This window comes from Gobio gobio, assembly GCF_949357685.1.
Source record: "Gobio gobio genome assembly, chromosome: 8".
Taxonomy (NCBI): Eukaryota; Metazoa; Chordata; class Actinopteri; order Cypriniformes; family Gobionidae; genus Gobio; species Gobio gobio.
Genome location: NC_137114.1, coordinates 38669938 through 38692626, shown reverse-complemented (window position 1 = coordinate 38692626; position 22689 = coordinate 38669938). Strand labels below are relative to the sequence as shown.

The 22689-nt window shown below is 37.6% G+C and overlaps 1 protein-coding gene across 2 annotated transcripts; it reads left to right on the top strand.

The window, feature by feature from the left end:
• Positions 1–462: 462 nt before the first annotated feature.
• On the top strand, positions 463–21180 carry pnkp (polynucleotide kinase 3'-phosphatase). Of its 2 annotated transcripts, XM_079822920.1 has the most exons (18): positions 463–634; positions 6321–6468; positions 6571–6617; positions 8009–8263; positions 12084–12347; positions 12432–12511; positions 12592–12649; positions 12768–12875; positions 13743–13814; positions 14679–14727; positions 15485–15555; positions 15793–15885; positions 16496–16592; positions 16711–16772; positions 16929–17038; positions 17123–17210; positions 20571–20638; positions 20747–21180. In XM_079822920.1, the coding sequence occupies exons 2-18, from the start codon at positions 6342–6344 to the stop codon at positions 20865–20867; spliced, it is 1770 nt and encodes a 589-aa protein (XP_079679046.1). In that variant the 5' UTR covers positions 463–634; positions 6321–6341; the 3' UTR covers positions 20868–21180. The 2 variants fall into 2 exon arrangements, with proteins under 2 accessions (XP_079679046.1, XP_079679047.1); XM_079822921.1 differs by lacking the exons at positions 6571–6617; positions 8009–8263 and having other exon boundaries at positions 573–634; positions 20747–21179.
• The last annotated feature ends 1509 nt before the right edge of the window (positions 21181–22689 follow it).

Genomic DNA, 22689 nt, shown 5'->3' with positions numbered 1-22689 from the left:
CGTCATCTAACTAACAGGCGTAAACAAACTGAATAGTCATATTCTGTTGTCTGTGCGCTTTGAACTGATTTTCAGCTACTACACAAACAAAGTTTTAAATCCCCTTTTCAACATAAAAAACGATTTAGGAAAAACAGGCAGGCTACTTTTAATTGTTGCAATACGTTGCCAGCTTAAAGACATCACAAAATCAAAACTGACAATTCTTATTTTTTCTTATCTTATTTTATTTATCTATCTATCCCTTTGTAGTTTCCCTCTGGTTGTGAGCAATTAAATAGAACCAAGAAAAAGCACTTGCTATCACTAACTGCTTACAAAAGGTAGGCTATACAGATTGATATATAAAATACAATAAAATACATGATAATATTGATTATGTATCTGATAAAAGATAAAGTATTAAAATAGTTAATGACAGCGGTGGCTAAACACCATATAGCTACACTGTTGTCTTTAACTACAGTAAATGGTGTGGCTGGCAGAAACGAAAGATGACTAACGCGACTCCCAATGACACGGGAACCAAATAATGGGCGCCGTTGTTCCACATCGGACATATTTACTTGTCGGACCCGTGAAGGGTGTACAACAACTAAATCGCAAGAAGTAACCGTAAAGTTTTATACAAAAGGTAAGTGCTATTTGGATTTTGTCTCGTATATACATATAGTAAACTTTTGATGTCCCGATTGAATCATAATGTTGAGGAACTTTGTAGGCACTGTTACACACAGACTCCGCAGGTTATATTAAGTTAGCTTGAGCCTATGGGTGTTTCTCAAACGGAAGGCTGTATCCTACCGAGACTGCGTCCTTCCTAGCCCAGTCCTTACGCGGCTTGTCCTCCTCAGCAATTAAACGCTAGAATGAGACGGTCTAGTCAGAGGCATTGAAAAACAGTTACGACACTCCCATAGACTTCCATAGTAACTGAGCAAGGCGGAAGTAAAGCGTGTCATGAAGCGGCCGATAGTTCCAGCATTGAACCCAATTCATTTCAATCTAAAGCACACTAGCTGGCAAGTTGACGAAGTTACTGCATATTTTGAGATTTTATTGCATTAGTTAACCTCTCAGGAATCTTGATAGAAGTGGTATTTTATGAAGTGCGTTATAGTTAATCAGAGCTGCCAACTTTTCAAAAAAACTTAGAGTGAGATTTGGTGGGGCCAACCAAAATTTTGCCGCGTACAAAGCAAAAATTGCAACAACAAAAAATTTAATAAATAATAATCATTATATATATATATATATATATATATATATATATATATATATATATATATATATATATATATATATATATATATATATATATATATATATATATATATAATAGCTATATACACACACACACATCACAGAAAACACTCTCTCTGCATTAGCATTTGAGTAGTAGCCTAGTATTCAAGGTTGATAATGAATTCTGTCAACGCATCTTTATGACGCTTTGTATACAGTATATCCTATAGACACACACACACAATTTTAAAGCACTATGTAGAGGCATGGTTTTGTCTAAATAGAGCAAATTGATTATACATCAACCTACAGCATACTTTTACAGGGAAGAAAAAGGAAAAAACTGTCAGTCCTGTCTGTTGCTCTTCTGTCTGTTGTGTGGTTCTTTTTTGCTGTGGCTGATCTAAAAAAAACATTGTAGTAAAAACTACTTTAAGTAGTTAAGTTACATTCAAGTTACATACCCTTTTGAAAAAGTAGCTACACTACAAGTTACTATCAAAAAGTAGCTGGCTACATTGAAACCACTTTTTTCTTTTTCCTTTTTTTTTACAATGAGATTGTTACAAATAACTGAATAATTGTTAATGAAGAATGTTATAATATTTGGGGTTTCAAGCTTCATAATGCAATGTAATTATGATTTCAAAGAGTATAGGGTGAATTCAGGGTTATTGGGACACTTTTCCCCAGACATTTCAATGGAAAAAAACTGTCAGAATCATTAGGCCTACACACAATACTCAAATATAGCCTATATCTCAAACTGTCTGTTAAAGTGCAAAATGGCTACAAATTTAACATCAGTGCAAGAACAAAATGTATGCAAATCAACTTTGCGATGCTGTTTGCGAACGTTCGTTGGAACTATGGTTTCGGGAAACACAACTCGTTTAACTATGCTTATAATGACGGAACTTGTGACCATAGTTAGCGAACGACACTTTCGGAAACGCACCTCTGAGCGTCACAGCGCTCCACTTCGCTCATTACAGGCTCGATCTCGTCAGAACACAAAACGGAATGTAGTTTTAGGTCGCGCAACACCGTATTTTTTTGCCCATGAATCTTGAACCCCCTCACCGAAAGCATAACTAATCGATCAACATGATCGGCTCAACATGTAGATCTATAGATAAACTCATCTTTCAGGCATTTGACCGACCGGGTTGGCACTTCAGCGTGAGAAATCGGGGGTGTGGCGTGTGAGCGTGTGAAACCAATCAAATGCGTGTGTCTCACGGCCAATGCGTGAGAGTTGGCAGCTCTGCGTTAATGTTTATATTGTTCTATTATAGATCGTTAGACTCTAACTGCAGTTAGATAACGTGAGCAGCACTGTAACAGCTACTATATCCAGATGTTATCTGTTATATTTTAAGACAGTTTTTAGTCTCTCTGAGATCTTTCTGTCGAATCAGCCCATTCAAGGAATAACATATCTAGCGCCTGGATGTAGAGTTGAATTAAATTGTTTGCCCTGTTTTTTTAAAACACTATTTAAAACTTATTTCTTGGGTTAAATTCTGTATATTACCACTAGAACCAGTAGATGGCAGAAGAGGAACACTTTTTTTCTCATGTTTTGCGTTTTAATTTTTATAGATTATCAAATCACTATTATAACATTAACATATCTATTTTGGTCACTTTGTTTATACTGAAGTATTAAAAATATAGGCTAATTGTGAGGAAAATCACGGGAAAATCACAAAGTCTTGTGAAAAAACTGTTTTTCTATGGCTCTTGGTCTATTGCGCATATCACGCCCGCTCCCGCGGAAATACTATTAACTAATTTTGGAAAACATGTATTACAAATCTTTATATTAACTTGCTTTCTATTAATGCAATACAGCCGTCTCACAGTGGCTTACGTTATTGTCAGTTTAGTGTTAGTGATTAATTTACAACAAAACAAAAGATAACATCTATGCTTTCATGTCCGAAAACATTATATTTGTCTCACATTTCATAATAAACTCAGACAAGCTCACTACCAACTCATTTTCCGTCAGTTTATTTTCATGAATTGGAATGTGCACAAAGGATTGTGGGTGATTTTAAGGCCACGAAGGATACATCTGATGCGTCCTTCAAAACAGGCGAATGAAGGATGTGAAACGAAGGCTGCCTTCCAAGGCCCTGTCCCAAATGGCCCCTAAACCCTCATGGTCTTCCTACGAGTGCGCACTTTCATGACGTAATGCCGCTTTGACTGTCGGGAAGAAGTCCGCTGCGGAACCTGCACCAGTGCAGGCTTGGCAGAAGTGTGCATCGAAGGCGCATATCGACCTCAAAGGGGGAGCTCGCGAGCACCCTTCTGAAACCTAAAATGACAAATGGGACACCCTGCGGTCTCGTGGACTTAACGGAAACGCGCACGCGGCAGCCATTGTAAGTCCACAAGACCGAAAGTAGATATGAAGTGTGCCATTTGGGACAGGGCCCAAGTCGGGCGCAGTTGCTCTCCACCATTACTTTCGAATGGAAATAAATAACAAAAACTTTGGTTGACTTGTTCATAATATTTATTTTCATATAAAAGTAACAGAACTTAAATTACATCCAGTTTACAAAGCGCACGAGTGTGAATCCCGCAATATCCGCCTTTGATCTCGCAGGTGTCTGATCCACTACGAGAAGAGAGAACTGTCCGTCTTGCCTGCACTTTTTTCACTCCTCCCCTCACTGCAGCCGCCTAGTCTCAGCTGAATTTCAGGCGAGGCGAGGCGCATATCAAAGAACCCTATAGAAATGGCCTTCAGTGAAGATTGATGACGTGGCAGCCGAGATTTGCACCCTTCATAGGATGCAGCCTTCCGTTTTAGAAACACCCTATATGAGCCCTCTGGTGTCAAAGTCCGACTAAGTTAATTGTTTTTACACATGAAACATTAAAAGATGTATTAAAACGAAGTTATGGCAAGTAGCGAATGAGTTTCTTTTAATTTATCTGGTTAAACATGTATCATTAGCTCGTTAGATAAATGGCAAATATGGGTAGTTAACATATAGGCAGTAAAAACAAAGCTTTTTTTGTAAAATACCATTTTTGAAGAAAAAATACATAAATGTATGTAGTGTGAAGTCTAATGTTTGAGAAAATATATGGAGTCACTAACTTTATAAATTCTTTCACTGTTTTTTATAACAAACTATCCATGTTGTGACAGTAAAAATTAAGAGAGAACAAAACATAATATACAAATACTTAGCATAAGAGAGATGTATCTTCATTGTTAGACACTTATTTTCATATAGTGCTATTTATTTAATATGAAATTATGAATAACATTATTGTCATCCTTTCAAAACTGCTGTAAATTATACCATTTTAAGATGAGTGATGATTATATCTCACCTACAGCAATACCCAACTGTTCTTTTAAGGTATTTTGAGATTTAAAGATTTGTATAGATTTTTTGTGTGTGTTACACATAAGGACAGAAATGGTAGTTATTGCATTAAAGAAAGTGAGGGGTATTACATTGAAGTATTTTTATTTAACTTTGAATGTGTCAAAGAAGAAATAATTTAATTTTGATACAAACAATATAATTTTTGTTTTTAAATCAACAAAATGAACGGTGACTCCTTGTGAATGAACTTTAACACCCACAAAATCTTTTTTTAATGCAATTCATTTTTTTGATAAAGATGAAACAACATTTCATTTTGTTAAATCATCAACCATTTTTTTTAAAATCACATTTTTTTAAAGTATTTGGCTGCTTGTTTTAAGGCATCATTTCGATTCTATTTACTTTGCATCGTTCTCTTAGGATCTCCTCCCTGTTCTTTTTCTCTCTATCTCTCTACACTTCCATGTCCTCTTTTCTCTCCCTCAATTCCTTCTGTCTCAAAAACAAAGCATATCACATTTTATACTTATTTTTTCATGACACTTTATAACAGTAAAAATGTTCTGCAAAACTTCAGAAAATGTTTTATTCAATTGCATTTAAGAACACTGAAAATGTTCAAAAATAGAATAAAAAGGAGTTGAACTAATTATTTAAAATGTTTTTTAAAGAGACCTTGTTCTCCGTACAGGTGTGTGACAGTACAGGTGTCACACCGGTGGACATTATCTCTCACACCATAGATCAGGGGTCTCCAAACTCGGTCCTGGAGGGCTGCTGTCCTGCAGAGTTTAGCTCCAACCCCAATTAAAACGCCTGAACCAGCTAATCCGTGTCTTACTTGAGCAATAGTAAGACTCTGATTAGCTGGTTCAGGTGTGTTTATTTGGGGCTGGAACTAAACTCTGCAGGACAGTGGCCCTCCAGGACCGAGTTTGGAGACCCCTGCCATAGATGTTTCAGCCTTTTTAGTCAGTTAATGACCTTTCTGTTTGTAGCTACCCTGTCATTAACAGTTAGCAAGACACATTTGTATAATTTTCCATGATTATGTAGTTTAACATACATTTTAAATTCAAAAATATAATTTCGGGGTGTCACAACAAAACTTGGCTAAAACTAACCATGTGCACATGTCATGTGCTTCACCGGGGGCTTCAGTAACATAACCCTGAATTGGGTCCTTCAACTAATGAAAGTTGTCTGTGGAATTGCCCGATTTAAAACCAGGATATGGTGTCACACCAGAGGACCTGGTTTTCAGTGACAAAATGTATCAAGTTCCTACGCTTTTAGAAATGTATGGATGAAAAAAAGCATTGCCATTTACTAAAATAGACACTTGTAAAATTATGCCTGAGCTATTTATTAAAATTTTTATGCTTTTATTTTTAATTTATAAAAGTTGTAATTTATTGAACCATGCTTGAGGCAGTCACACCATTGGACAATTTTGAGATTTTGCTCAAAAATGTCAACAACAAAAAAAATCTAATAACACAGCAGTTTTTTATAACAACAGGTCCATGTAAGACAAATAAATGTTTAACCATTTACTGCATTTTAAAGGATGACAATACTAATTATAATTTTTTATCTGTGAAAATTCCATGTCACGTCAACAACCCAAAAATTGGTTATTTAGCATCCATTTTGATTATTTTCAATCTTAATTGTACTTAATTTCTTACTTTAACTTCTCTCCTGCAGTCCAGCTGTTCTCGTCCGTGAATGGATATGCAGTGCACACTAGTAAGTGTGAATGGAGCTCGGGTGGAGCTGCCTGATGGTCGAGCTCTTATATTTGGTCGAGGCCCTGAATCCAGAATTACAGACAAGAAGTGCTCCAGGCATCAGGGTGGGTTTTCACATCACACCCATCTTAGTTATACAAAAAGTTGTACGTGTCACTTTTGTGTCTGTTCATAAAGAATAATGGATGTGCGTCTCTTTTTGACAGTCAAACTTGTGGCTGACTATGCCAAACAAGAAGTTCTGGTTACGCAGGTAAAAAAAAAAAAAAATCAGCATGCTACAGTTTACCCATGCTGGGTTCACACAAAAAGATTTTTTTAAACTCTTATAAGAGTTTCAAAATGTGAGAGACCACAAACATGATGACAAGAAATCATAGATTTAACCGTTTTGTTCCTCTAGTGTATGGAGTGTCGCGATGTGACCAGGAAAGCACACTACACACTAACCGATTCCATTCTCAAATTTCAGAGTCCCGCCTGTAAACATGGGAAATCTCTCAAAATCTCTCGCATCAAAACATCTCAAACGTGACTTTAAAGTAGACAAACATGGCGGATGACCTGCAAGAAGAAATTGCGCTTCTAGTGTATGGAATGCTTTTTACAGAAAATTTGCGGGGGGAAAGGAAAATGTTTAGATGAAGTCATGGAGACAAAATGAAAATGAATGCGCTTATCATGCGCTGTAAGCATGAGCTGGAGTTGACTTTTCCGTCAGCTCGCTTTCTGATTGGGTGTTGTTTCGTTTCACGTGATAATCTCAGCATGCGCTTGTGTCCCCGGGGTTCCTCCCACATGTCAGGTTTTCTGGACTTGTTGATTCCAGATTGGGGTGGCTCCGACGTTCTTCCGATCAGGTTCAATCACTCTTAACACACCTCACACCACAGGAAAATCTGATTAAATAATCTGTAGAACCATCAAGACAATCGGGACTTTACTTAGGATTGTCGGAAGGGGAGAAATCTGACCAAAAACGCCCAATTATCTTTTCGTGTGTACCCAGCATTAGAGTGTACATTTTTTGAATACAAATGTTTTCTTAATACTTAAAGCTGCAGTCCTTAGTTTTTCCTCTTTGGCGCCATCTCTGTTCGAAATCTGCAATTTGCGGAATTATCAACTTTACGTGAATTGTGCCTCGGCACGGCGCAGCGACTGAACTAAGGGGCTGATTGAGACCCATCCCAAAAGTCCGAAGTCTTTTCCTTTTTACAATGGGTGAATCTCCAGTTGTCACTGGTGATTGTCGTTTGAACCTTTCTGGATCCGCCATCAAATGAATATGTTCAATTATATCAAGTGTCGTTAGAAAAGGCTATAAATCTCCACCTCCAACATCCTCACACGCAATATAGGCTACTAGTCGGGACACCTTCTTTGTGTGTACAGATGTGACGTAATGACGCAAAAACATGCTTGAATTTCCCGCGGGAATCCACCAGTACCACTGGAATTAAAAACATCACTACAAGCTTACCGTTGTAAATCGAGCTAAGGTAAGCAGAGCGTATTTAACACTAGCTGGTTATGTACTTGCTCAAATTTATTTTGGATAATTTTTAACCCAAAAAAGTTACGGACGGCAGCTTTAAATCTAGGAAAGCATAAGTGAGTACAAACCAATCTGTGTTTCTACAGCTCGGGCCCAATCCCTCTTCCCTGGATGGTCAGCCTTTGGGTCGTGGCGAGACTGTATGTCTGACATCTGGTTGCACACTGCACTTGGTTAATCAGTCCCACCCGTTCACTGTGAAATTTGTTGGAAATTCAAGTGGAAAGTCTTCCTCCCCTCGGAAGAATAGAACGGAAGCAGATGAAAGCAGAGACACACAGAAAATCTCGAATGATCCCAAAAGGAGCATCCAGGATTACTTTTCTAAATCTTCGAATAAGGTATCAAGATAAACTGTTTGAGAAAATATATTTAAAACATTTTTTTTTTAAAGAAATTAAAGGGTTGGTTCACCCAAAAATGAAAATTCTGCCATTAAAGGATTAGTTAACTTCCAAATGAAAATTTCCTGATAATTTACTCACCCCCATCTCATCCAAGATGTTCATGTCTTTCTTTCTTCAGTTGAAAAGAAAATAAGTTTTTTGTGGAAAACATTCCAGAATTTTTCTTCATATAATGGTTTTCAATTGCAACCAAAATGTTGAAGGTCCAAATCAATGCAGTTTCAAAGCGCTTTGAAGGGCTTCAGACACTCTGCATGATCCCAGACGAGGAATAGGGTCTTATCTAGCGAAACCATCGGCCATTTTCAAGAATTTTCATTTTCGGCCGCCAGTGATTGCGCAATCACATTGAGACGTCACACTAGACGTAGGTGAAAGTACCGCCCAGACCAAACGTGCGAGGACTAACACAAATGCCTTTTACCAAAAACACTCCATCTTCAACTGCAAAAGCGTCCGACATCGTTGTTTCACCTTTTTTTGTTAAGGGGCGTTTGTGTTCACCTTCGCATGTGTGCTTTGTAAATATGGGGGCGGTACTTGCGCCTACGTCTAGTAGTGTGGCCGCAGAGCAGCACAAGATGAGCAATTTAGGTTAAAAAGTATATACCTTTTTTTTTTTTTATGACTGGTTTCGCTAAATAAGACCCTATTCCTCGTCTTGGATCGTGCAGAGTCTCTGAAGCCCTTCGAAAACTGCATTGATTTGGACCTTTTTTGAACATTTTGGTTGCAATTGAAAACCATTGTGAAGTAAAAATTGGAATGTTTTCCTCAAAAAACTTAATTTCTTTTCAAATGAAGAAAGAAAGACATGAACATCTTGGATGAGATGAGGAAATTTTCATTTTGAAGTGAACTAATCCTTTAATTACTCTCCCTCATGTCGTTTCAGACCTTTAAGAGTTTCTGACCCCTAGACAACTATTTAATTAAAGACATCGTTAAAATAGTCCATGTGTCTCCAGTGGTTCAACCTAATCGGGTAAATAGGTAGATAATTTACTGTATCTCTTTACATAAATACTATTTTCTACTTAAAAAAAGAATTTCGTTATTTTACTAGCCCAGTGTTTTGTATGTGAATGCTGTTTCACGTGAATATTACCACAGGAGTGAAGCAAAGCTTTGTTTAGCCTAGAAAGGATTAATGGTCAGATTGCATTTTTTCATTCTGTTTTGCAATCTGGTCACTCGATTTTCCGTGAATTTTAACAATAGGCCTAGTCCATTTTATCCCAATGGACATGGACATCTCGTTTCTTTTCCCAAATCTTCACTCACGTCGCACCCATTTTCGCAGGGGATTATAACAGTTTCTTCCTTTCGTTTGATTATAATTAAGTCTATTATAACTATTCACATCCTTTACTGTGGTAAAGTATAAAAAACACTGTAGGACGAATACCTTTTTACTTCAAATTTATTTAACACAGTTTGTTCTTGTTATTAAACTCGGTAAGGCGCGTCAAGGTTTATTTGAATAGCGCATTTCACACACACACACACACACACACACACACACTGGAGATTTTAGTTTAGTTTTCTCTAGCAGTGAATAATCAAACATTGCCTAAATGTCTTGACCCTGTGGAAGATAAAATCCGCTCTTCAGACCTTTTACAACAAGTGTTGTTTTGCAACATCAGGAAAACGCATGAAGACGAAGATATTCGAAAAGGTGTCTATCCAGCTTGTGTCCCACATTCCTCTCAAAGCGCAGAGCGGAAGCTATGTGACACATCTTTGCGGGGAAATAGTATGAATCAAATATTTTCTAACTAATATTTAATTTTCTTATATTCTTTAGGTTACCATTATTTCCTGAAAATCGTTTAAATGTTTTATAGGCTGTGTTGTTTCACTGACGGAAGTGCTAAAATAAACACGCATGCTTATGGATGTTTCAGCCTCAAATTATTTCAAAATTTAGGCTATATATATATCTGGCATAGATTACAGTATTTAAAATAGCATATATGCATTAGTTACATTCACAATTTAATTTACAGAGCAATCCCTGCTAAGTTTTTAGTTGAACTAATATACTATAGAAGAGGATTAGTGTGTGTCGCACTCACAACAGACTCGCAACGGGGGCGTGGCATCACGCTCCATCGTGATGTCGGTCAGATATCGTCCATCGGCACAACCCTACCCTACCTGCTACCAACGACCGTGAACCTTAATCGCTGGGATTGCTCCATCTTTCAGCATTAGATGAGCTACAACTCCGGAGTTGAACTGTACCTTGTTTATAAACCATCGTCGCCGAAATTCAGGGAACACACAAACACTTGCACAACTCCGTTGCTGCTCCGGAAAAACAAACTCCATCCACTGTCCCATTAACGCTGGGTTCTTTGGGAAGCTGTGCAGGGTTGTCTTGCCCTGACAACCAAAAACACACATCTTTGGTGACGTTGATTTCGTGAAGTCCTGTGACTACAGCACAGCCGGCTGTGTTCTCTCGCTCTAGTCGCGTGCGCGCCTTTCCGGGAGAAGAGCCCGTACAAGGACATTCCGCCCCATCTGACGTCAGATAGACCCATACTCGAAAAAAACTTTCCAAAACTTATGAGAAACCGGAAGGAGTATTTTTGGCACAGAAATACTCCATCAAACGTCCAACTTTTTTTATTTTTTTTATTTACTTTGTCCATGTTTAGGATGGGAATCCAAGTCTTTAACAGTGTAAAAAGCTCAGTATGCATGAAACAGCATTTCACCCCCCCCCCCCCCCCCCCCCCCCCATTAATTTTATGAAGAGACGAGAATACTTTTTGTAAAACGCTGCTGTTTTAAAATATTTCAAAGGCAAGTTTTCTTTGAAAACGGAACAGAAACTTGCCCTGGAACAATTTCTACAAAAGAAGGATGTGATTGCCTTTCTACCGACCGCTCTGCAAAGGACATCACCCGGATTGTTGGTCTGATTGGTTGCAGGACTATCCAATTGCGTACAGAGTCATTTGAACTATGCCTCTTGTGCAGTAGTAAATACAGAGCAGACTCCCAAGACCAATGTTCAATCTTAAGATTGAGCTTGGTCTGGGGATAGGCAGGCAAGAACGAAGGTCTTACAGGTTTGGAACGACATGAAGGTGAGTAATTATTTTCATTTTTGACAGAATTTTCATTTTTGGGTGAACTGTCCTTTCAACACTGTAATTTAACAAGGATGCATTCAATTGGTCAAAAGGTACAGTAAAGACAAAATATTTATATTTCAAATGAGTGTTCTTTTGAACTTTCTAACAAAAAAAACTAATGTATTCGCCAACAGTATCTTTGCTGCCTTTTAATGTTAAATAGATTTTGATAATGAGATAAACTTGATCTAACATAGTTTTACAAAAGATAATATAAATGTTGCCACATGGCAATTCTGTACCACAATGGAACGGCATTGATGCATTTCCTCATTCTGAATTTTTATAGATGTCATTAATTGTATTATTGCTATTATTCATTTTTTTTGGAAGTATTTATAATAATTGCATTTATGTTTTAGGAATACAGTTATAGTTTTATATGCGTTTTGAAGAAAAAGGCAAGAAACAGTGAGCTAGGATATAAACAACATTGTAGAATACATTAATAAAAGTTCATTTAGTCTGCAAGAGTGTATAAATTCATAAAAGAAACATCTATTTTATGTTATTGGGAAATGTATATAATCTTGGAGTTAATTTGAGTTATTATTGTCCATAAAATCCAATTGAAATATCCCATAAAACCTCTTGTTTCTCAGGCAACAAAACAACCTCACAGCCCAGAGAAGGACGTCCCTCGCATGAAACGAGGGCGTGAGGACGAGGATGATGAAGATGAACAGACCTCAGCTGAGAAAAAGCTTAAGCAGTTACAAGCATTTGCTGAGAGAGCGAGTGATGACAACATGGACTCATCAACAATCAAACCCAGCGCTCCGTCTTCCACTTGCTCTCAGAGTCACTGGCAACAAATCGGCAGCCTCATGCTGTTCACTGCGGCAGGGGTTCCAGAAAGCTCCAAAGTAAGACATGCACTTTCTTACAGGAATTACATGGTGTTTAATCAGCAAAACCATTGCGCTTCTATAATGTTTTGTGTGATTCAGGTTGCAGGTTTTGACATTGACGGCTGCATTATCACTACAAAGTCTGGGAAAGTATTTCCCACAAGTCCAGATGACTGGAGGTGAGTCTGGTTGAAGAACTTGCTATATATGCTGCAGCTGTTTGTTGTCTCACATGTGATGATGTTTTACTCTTGTTTAGGATTCTCTTCCCAGAGATTCAGCCCAGACTGGCCAGTCTGTTGAAGAAAGGATACAAGGTGCTTCTTAATCCACCATCTCTTCATTTTCATGATGTAGTCAGTATGTGATTAATGTTTCATAACTGAAGTTAGAGCACCAATACATTTCCAACTGGTTTTGCTTTGCTGTGTTTAGGTGGTATTTTTCACCAATCAGATGGGTATATCTCGAGGAAAACTCAGACCGGAGGTGTTCAAGTCAAAAGCTGAGGATATTCTACAGACTCTTCAGTTGCCCATCCAGGTTAATGACACGTTCACCCTTCTTACAAACACTACTGTTCAAAAGTCTGGGGTCTGTACGATTTAAAACAAAAAATGTTTTTAAAAAATACAGCCAAAACGGTAATATTGTTAATTATTTTTACAATTTAAAAGAACCATTTTCTATTTGAATCTATTTTAAAATGTAATTTATTTGTGTGATGCAAAGCTGCATTTTCAGCATCATTACTCCAGTCTTCAGTGTCACATGATCCTTCAGAAATCATTCTAATATGATGATTTGCTGCTCAAGAAACATTTCTTACTTATTATTATCAATGTTTCCATGACTTTGTTTAACATTGATAATAATAAGTAAGAAATGTTTTTTGGAAACTGAGATACAGTTTTTTTTTGGAAACAAAAGGAAAGCAAAAAAAAAACAGCATTTATTTGTAATACAAATCTTGGTCACTCTGGCTAGATTAGGGTCCAATTCTCACTATTAACTACGAGTTTTGACTCAATTAACTCCTAATTTATTGCTTATTAATAGTTAGCAAGGTAGTTGTTAAGTTTAGGTATTGGGTAGGATTAAATGATGTAGAATATGGTCATGCAGAATAAGGCAGTAATATGTGCTTTATAAGTACTAATTAACAGCCAATATCCTACTAATATGCATGCTAATAAGCCACTAGTAAATAGTTTACCGAAATCTTTAGTAACATCATAAAAATTTGATCAATTGAATGCATCCTTGCTGAATAAAAGTATTATTAATTTATTACTTTACTGGCCCCAAACTTTTGAACGGTAGTATAAGCAAGTTTGAAAATTGAGTGTAGTAGATGTATTTCTCATAACTTATTTATTTACGAATTGGAATACATTGTCTTTTTTTCAGGTGTTTGTTTCCACAGCCCCTGGTATTTACAGAAAGCCTGTTATCGGAATGTGGGAACATCTGTGTGAGAAGGTGAATCACTATTGCGGTTATTTGTAGTTGCATTAAAAAAGTTGTATCATTTGCTTTACATTACATACAAGCAGCAAGTTCGGTCCCAGTAGTATGTGTATATTAAAGGGTTAGTTCACCCAAAAATGAAAATTAGCCCATGATTTACTCACCCTCAAGCCATCCTAGGTGTATATGACTTTCTTCTTTCAGACAAACACAATCAGAGTTATATTAATAAATCCTGGCTCTTCCAAGCTTTATAATGGCAGTGAATGTTTCTCTATTTTTGAAGTCCATAAAAATATCCATATTTAAAACTTTATAAAGTAAAATTTCTAACTTCCGGCGGACGGTCTTCTGTATTCAACTGTCATCTGTATCAAAGTGTAGCGCCTAAGCCTCTCGCAGTTCAAAATGCTTGCGCTTTGTCTGGCGAGCGTAACTGGTGTGCAATGTCGTCAGATGTCGTGTAAGCATTTTGAACTGCGAGAGGCGCTACACTTTTTCCGTAAGTTGAATACAGAAGACGGTCCATCAGAAGATGGTCCGCCGGAAGTTAGAAATTGTACTTTATAAAGTTTTAAATATGGATATTTTCCTTACACACACGCATCGCTTCGCTTCAGAAGGCCTTTATTAACCCCCGGAGCCGGGTGGAGCAGTTATGATGGATAGATGCACTTTTATGGACTTCAAAAACAGAGCAACATTCACTGCCATTATAAAGCTTGGAAGAGCCAGGACTTTTTTAATATTACTCTGATTGTGTTCGTCTGAAAAAAGAATGTCATATACACCTAGGATGGCTTGAGGGTGAGTAAATCATGGGCTAATTTTCATTTTTTGGTGAACTAACCCTTTAAGACACTTGTGTTTTTGCAGGCAAATGGTGGAGTGACTATAGACGTGTCACAGAGCTTCTATGTAGGAGGTGAGCTAAATCAAGTTCATTCAAGTCTAAGGCCCTGTTTACACCTGGTATTAAGATCCGATCACAAGTGGCCAACGCTAAATACAGGTGTAAACAGGGTCTAAAACGTTCTGAGCTTGTCCTCTTTCGACCACTTCCAGAGTTAGTCGAAAACGCATTCAACCTGATTGCTTTAGTAGTTTAAACAGCCAGAAAAGACCGCCTACTCTTTGTCTACTGCCCTAATGCGTAAACATTATAAGCTCGCTAGCCAGACGGGATTTAAACTTTGTTGGCTGGAGATCCAAGTTTGGTTTGAAGACGAAAAGGAGTAAATGGGTATGTGTCTCTCTCGTCTACTTGTGACCCGATCGACCAGTATAAACAGGGCCTAAATGCATGTGATTTAACACTCTTCAGATATTTGAGATTTAAGGTCAATTTCATGGAACTAAAAAGTAGTTTAATGGTACATTTATTTTGCTGCCTTTTTATTATTCTTCCCCATACATCTAAAATTAACCCATACCTTATATAACTGGGTACTTTCTTAGGTAAGTACACTTTAAGTACACCCCTTAAGTTAACCCTACTCAAAACTCTAACAGGAAGACCAATTGTAAAGACCTTTCAAACTAACTTTCGGCATGCCTATTACTCATGACCTGCAGAAACCCACACTTGAAATAAAGTCCAACCCAATTTTTTTCCAGCACATAGTGCAATATAACCCAATAACATTTTTATATGCTCAGTTATGCTTTTCCCTCATTTACAGATGCAGCAGGACGTCCTGCTAACTGGGCTCCAGGGAAAAAGAAGAAAGACTTCTCTTGCAGTGACAGACTGGTAATGAAACTGCATTACACACAAGCAGATTGTATTAGTTTCTGTTACTAAGAGTCACTGCATTTTATAATAAATTATATTAATGCAAATAATGTGTTAGTTCTTTACACTGGTTTGGCCACAAGGGGGCATGGTAGTGTTTTTCTTGCTCCATTTTACAAACTTTACAATGCTTATTGGCTTTTGACAAAATACAGCTTTACGTGTTTGTTTTTTTCTTATCTCTTGTGTCCTAAGTTTGCCCTCAACATTGGTCTTCAGTTTTACACCCCTGAGGAATACTTCTTGGCCTGGAAACCTGCTCAATTCAGCTTGCCAGAGTTTGATCCTGTAAACGATTGGTCTTTTTGGATGTTTTTGTTTCACTTACACATTTGCTTGTGTGTATCATGTATGGTTATTTATGTTTTGTACTTTATTTGTGTACTTAACACTACCATTCAAAAGGTTTGGGTCAGTAAGATTTAAAAAAAAAAGAAATTAGTACTTTTATTTAGTAAGGATGGGTTAAATTGATCAAAAGCCGATAACTTTAATAAAAAAAATAAAAAAATCTATAATAAATGCTGTTCTTTTGAATTTTCCATTCATCAAACATTGAAAATAATAAGTAAGAAATGTTTCTTGAGCAGCAAATCATCATATTAGAATGATTTCTGAAGGATCATGTGACACTGAAGACTGGAGTAGCAATGCTGAAAATGTAGCTTTACATCACAGGAATAAATGACAATTAAAATATATTAAAATGGAAAACAGTTATTTTAAATTGTAATATTATTTCACAATATTACTGTTTTTCTGTTATTTATAAATGCAGCCTTGGTGAGCATAAGAGACTTCTTTCAAAAACATTTAAAAATCTTACTGACCCAAACTTTTGGACATTACTATACTAAGCGTCTGAAATAATGATTTGTGTTTTTGTATCATTATCCAGAGGAAATTAGACTCTAAAATGCGTCTTTACGATCCTCCTGACACCTCCCTCACATCTACTAAACAGGAAGTCATTGTAGCAGTGGGATTCCCTGGATGTGAGCCTTTTTTTTTCTTTCAGTGTTTTTTTCTTTTTCTTTCAGTGTTTTTTTTTTTTCTTCTTACTACTTCCTGGTGATACATTTTTATGATGTAACTCTTGTTTTATTTTTACAGCCGGCAAATCCACGTTCTTCCAGAAACACATCATTCCAAAGGGCTATGCATATGTGAACAGGGTGAGTTTCACAGCTAAAACAACAGAGAACCCAGAGAGTAGATCTCCAAGAGCAGGATTGAGCATATCTGGTTTAGAATATTTGGAGGTTTTAAATATTTATAATATCTTGCTTTAACTGCATTTTAATGCTGTGTCATCCGCACATGAACTCTAGGACATGCTTGGCTCCTGGCAGAATTGTGTGTCAGCCTGTGAACGTGCTCTAAAGGACGGCCAGAGCGTAGTGGTGGACAACACTAACCCTGACGCTGAGTCTAGAAAAAGGTGCCTAACTCTGTTTCCAAAGCAGATGCTTATTTATCTTTGTCTTTTCAACTAAAATGGCACCTTCAATTATCTTTTCTACAGATATGTAGATGTCAGTCAAAGCGCTGGAGTCCCCTGCAGGTGTTTCAACTTCACAGCCAGTCTGGAACAAGCAAAGCACAACAACAGGGTACTGTCTTTACTGTATTTTCAATCAGTACATACATTAAAGGGTTAGTTCACCCAAAAATGAAAATTCTGTCATTAATTACTTATCCTCATGTCGTTCGACACCCGTAAGACCTCCGTTCATCTTCGGAACACAAATGAAGATATTTTAGTTGAAATCCGATGGCTCAGAAAGGCCTCCATTGGCACAATGTACTTTACACTCTCAAGACCAATAAAAGGTACTAAAGACGTTGTTAAAAAGTCCATCTCACTACAGTGGTTCTACAATAACTTTATGAAGCGACGAGAACATTTTTTGTGCGCAAAAGAAACCTAAATAACGACTTGTATAGTGATGACCGATTTCAAAACACAGCATCATGAAGCTTCGAAGCGTTATGATTCAGCGGTTTGGATCGCCAAAGTCACGTGATTTCAGCAGTTTGGCGGTTTGACACGCGATCCGAATCATGATTCGACTCACTGATTCATAACGCTTTGAAGGTAAGTAATTAATGACAGAATTTTCATTTTTGGGTGAACTAACCCTTTAAAGGGTAACTAAACCCTAAACCAACTTTTTTTAGTTAATGATCTGTAATAATGGGACTTTATTAATGCTGTTCATTGATTCGAGTAAATGTTTTGACATTTGAGGATAAAGTGTTTTAATTCTATAAAATATGGTGTAAAACCGCCAAAGTGCTGCCCTCTTAAGGTTGAACGGTGGCTACTGCAGTTGAATTTTCCTATTGGACGTTGTGGTACATCGTGACGTAGGATGGTACCTTAACGGCTCTCTATCCGCGCCCCTGGCACGAGCTCACCACGCCCTCAGAAATGTTTCCCCCAATCACACGATGAGAACGGCTTCACTCCAGTATGAACTGTCATGTTACATGAAGTAAACATTATGAATGAAACTCACTTGACACTTGCTTTAACATTGTATTGAAGAAAATACGGTTAAATAATGCAGTTGTCAGTACACGTCAGGCTTTTCTTGCGATATTATTGCCGCCCGTCATGTGTACAGATCATTTTCATACATGAGACGCGCTTTCAAACCCTGACACGCAAGTGGTTGCCGCGGACGCAGATGGATTAGGTCAGTTCTCTTGCGCGGCTGCTTCACTAGCATCGTCGGCATCGGGAGTTAACGCAGTTTGAGCAGCGGCTCGCATTGATAAGGCTCCGGGGTTTGTGTCTGTTACAGACAATCCACCCTCCTCCACTTCAGGTGAAGGTAGGAGAAATGACCGCTCTGTTGCAAAGCTGGCGTCACTTCAGTCATTCTCCATCTTTGCGACTCGCGATCTGACAGCTGTCAAACAATCCGTCACTGCGGGTCTCAGGTGCACACCCTCCGCTCAGCCCCGCCCTCGGTTCGTCACCTCTGTGTCCGCCGGGCTCTGCCCACTTTTCCAGCATTTTTTGAAAATTGCCAGTGGGTGGAGTTAAGCTCTGAGCAGGGGTTTAGTTACCCTTTAAAGTTACCATGAAATCAAGATGAACAATGCTTATTTTTTATGCAATATTGGAGTATTTATTATAAATTATATTATTATTTATTATTAAATATATTTTTTAAATAAATGTGAAAATTCACTTCTCTGATTATGTGTTTACTGGCATGAGGGTGGGACAACCTGTCACATGAGATCGACCAATAGCAAACCACAAACATCCAATCAGTTCCCCATTGACAAAATCAAGTCCCACCCCACATTTTTTCTCATTAGATCACTGTGCGAGCAACGGCTATAAAAGGACCAGCCAGCCAGGGCGAATAGCCTCCGACTGCGAGTTTCGAGGCCATAATAAAATTCTATTCACATAGAATAGTCTCATGTAGCCAGTCCTCCAGACTGACCGCAGAAGGTCTGGACTTTTTCCGCAGCTTTTATGGCCAAGGACCTCCCAAGAGGACGTTTTACTGACTTGTAACGCAACCAATCACAGTTTGTTTCGTTCCGTGTCATCTTTATGGGCGTGATAATGTAAAGAACGTTGTGCAAGTTTACTGCAACAATGGAGCCGCGAACTTCACATCATTTTGAAAATCCATTGTTTAGCTGATCTTAGGAAGCGCTCATTGTCACAGTTGTAAACACGACGGCGTTCTTCTTCCACGAGGGAGTTTGGTGTCACGGCATTTGTTTCCAGGTGGACCGTTAAAGAACGCAACAGACTCGTCTCGTGGATATCCTGTGGATTTCAACCATTCAGATGACGACTTTGAAACTCCTGAAGTGTTTCCTGAAAAGTGTGCCATATGCAGCAGACGTTCAGCCAACGGTCCGTGGGCGTGACGTCTGAGGCTGAGACTACACATAGAACAACACGTGTTGAATCGCATCTGCTCCATTGTGATCACATGGCTACTTTAAACCGCTTCAAAGGGTCATGAAAGATTTTAACAGAAGTATGTGTGTTGAACATCATGGAAGACAATGTTACCATCTAATTTTTTAAAGAAATTTTAACAACAAATAGCGTTTGGTGGCTCTTTAATTTGTCGTGATTGCTGTCGCGCCTCAGTTAAAGCTGCTCGTGTACCGATTATCTCTTCCTTCTAGTTCATTGATAAGCATAAAATAAACATGAATGAACACTAAAAGAAATGTTGTTTCAACCACGGAAAGACGTCAGTACACACCGTTTTACCAAGTTCAAGTCCACCGACTTTAATCTAACTGCTTTGTCGGACAAAACGGCAGATTCGGCGATGTGATTGGTCAGATCGCCTGTCAATCAAACTGAATTCAAATTGAATTATAGGTGTCACAGGATATGTATGTATTGGTGAGCTTGCAAATCCATGTGTATATTGTGTTGTGTGTAACTTAATGGTAATTTGCAGCATGCATTTGTGGTAAGCTTTGATGCTTTTAATGAGAGCGAAATAAAAAGGTCTGAATCAGAAGCTGTTGATGTGCTGTCCCCTCATCCCTCTCCTGTCCACCGCTAAACCACGGCCGCTTTTATAGCATTTTTCAAAACTGTGGTGAGAACTGACTCATGACCCTTTAAGGCTTTTAGCCCAAAAGAGCGCACATTTAGAAAGATTTGAATACATTCTCATATGTTCACGGCTCATTGGTTTACAGAGAAGGATCATTTGTATGAATTTTCCACTAAATTATGTAATCTAAAGAGTTTTGAGCACTCTCTCCCGGCTATCACACTATAGTGGCAATGGGGCAGAAATGTCATCAAAATGATATAAACTCCTGCCCTGACCATAGGGAAGAAAAGACTATCACAACTTCTGTTTCATGGTGACTTTAAAAAAAATCTAATTCTGTATAATCAAAATGGCACCATTTTACCAATTTAGTCAGTCACGGATTGATGTTCTCTTGTTTTCTTGCTGTAGTTTCGTGAGATGGTTCCTTCTGCCACCAAGCACGTTCATGTCAATGACATGGTGTTTCACAGCTACAAGTGAGTGAACGGCAGCAAACTGAGCTCATTCCACTGTACCAGATCATCATTATCTGCGTTTGTTAACTCATACAAGCCCATTGGTTTTCTTTTTCTTGTTCTCTGTAGGAAAAAATTTGTGGCGCCCAGTTTGTCTGAGGGCTTCTCTGAAATCCTGCAGATTCATTTTGTGCCTAGTTTCAGTGACAAAAGATCAGAGTTCCTCTTCAGGCAGTTCTCTGAGGGCTGAAGTCTGAAGTTTGAGCGAATAATGAAGAACAAAAAAAGGCGACTCAACTCAGCAGAAGAATTCTAGAACCTCATTGAAAAATCAGAAAATGCTCATTTAAATATTATGTCCAATGGTCCTCTCCTCTCAATTTTACACTTGTCTTTCACTGTCTTTAATTTGTTACTTTTTAAATGTGGTGTTCAGTAAGTTTATTCATAGCTGCTAAAATCGACCGTTATAAAGACGATACAAATAAAACTGCCTGTTATAAATTGAGAAAACAATTGCTTGTTTCCGTTTGATTAAATACAATTAATGTGCTTCAATATTTCCCAGTGTTTGGGTGTGATTTTAAGTTTTTCTTGTCTGTAAAACAAGACTTTATTTAGATTGTGAGATCGTTTTCTAAATCTCCAAAAGCTCATATTCTAAATGTTGTATTTGTGTGCTGTAAATCTCCCAGCTTAATGCATTACATTTTTTTTGTGATTGCCACAAAAGTGTGGCAATAGATAGGTCCTTATCAGTTTAACCTTCTCACAATGTTTCTTAAACTTTGTTGAGTAATTATGGCTCAACAGCATCAGACATGAGTTGATGTTGAATGTGGCGCAATACTGCATTCACTGTAAGAGTTAAAAGTAAAAAGAAATGAAGTTAAAACATTTTTTAGACCCCTGAAGGTGTGCTGTGGTATCTGGCACCAATATGTTAGCAGCAGATCCTTTAAGTCCTTTAAGTTGTGAGGTGGGGCCTTCATGGATCGGACTTGTTTGTTCAGCACAGCACACAGATGCTCGATTGGATTGGGATATGGGGAATTTGGAGGCCTCAAACTCGTTGTGCTCCTCAAACCATTCCTGAACCATTTTTGGCAGGGCCAGGGCCGGCTCTGTAAATCTGGGGGCCCTAAGCAGGATCATTTTGGGGCCCTGCCTTGCAGTGAATAATGGAGTATTGCACCGCAAACCAGCAACTGTATACAATCTAACACTTACACATTTCATCTGTATATCTTTTAACATGATTGCCTACAATTATTTTACTTAAAGTACACTCACTGAAACAGTAAAAGTAAAGATTACAGATTTGCAAATTTCTTTCATACATAAGGTCAATTTGTTGTAAACAAATAAATATTAATAATTTAGCATTAACAATATATAGCTAACTTACAACATTAGCCATAGTGGTATGCGGCTCGCTCTACTGAAGCAGCAGTAGAGTCACCTCCTCCAGCTGTTGAGATTACAATATAATTAATAATAAATACAGTATGCAGAGTAGATAAAACACATTAATTTTAAATTAATATTAAAGTACAATTAGACAACATAGTGAATTATGATTATGAAACTAAATTTTTTATTGGCAAGAGGAAAATTAGCTATGTTGAAGTTGCGCACAAAACTATTCAAAAGAAAGGCAGTGGGAAATATTTACTTGTGTCATCTCTGGTGTCAGCCTCCTGAAATGTTTCTACAAAATATTTAAGAATGGCTCCTCCTGAGAAAGTGACATTTTGTTTTTTACAATTATGTTAAGGGTAAATTAAAAGAAATCCAATGTTAAATTATATTATTTAATTATTGGTTGATTAACTCTTACATACTGTTCATATTTTAAACCTTCACAGCATGGAGTGAGATATTTTTTACCTTTTATGATTACATACATTCACTGTAAAAAAAATCAGGTGCCCAATTGAAAATTTTCTAGTGAGCGATCACATCTAAAATTTTCAGTTGGCCAAATTTAATTTCTTGAATTTTAATTGAATTAAATTGCATCAATTCACATTAATTCAATTTGGCCAACTGAAAAATTTAGATGTGATCGC

Coding starts and splice junctions, on each gene's coding strand:
- pnkp (XM_079822920.1), top strand. CDS start 6,342: ATGGATATGCAGTGCACACTAGTAAGTGTGAATGGAGCTCGGGTGGAG. Junction 6,469..6,570: donor GAAGTGCTCCAGGCATCAGG/GTGGGTTTTCAC, acceptor TCTTTTTGACAG/TCAAACTTGTGGCTGACTAT. Junction 16,773..16,928: donor GCTATGCATATGTGAACAGG/GTGAGTTTCACA, acceptor CATGAACTCTAG/GACATGCTTGGCTCCTGGCA.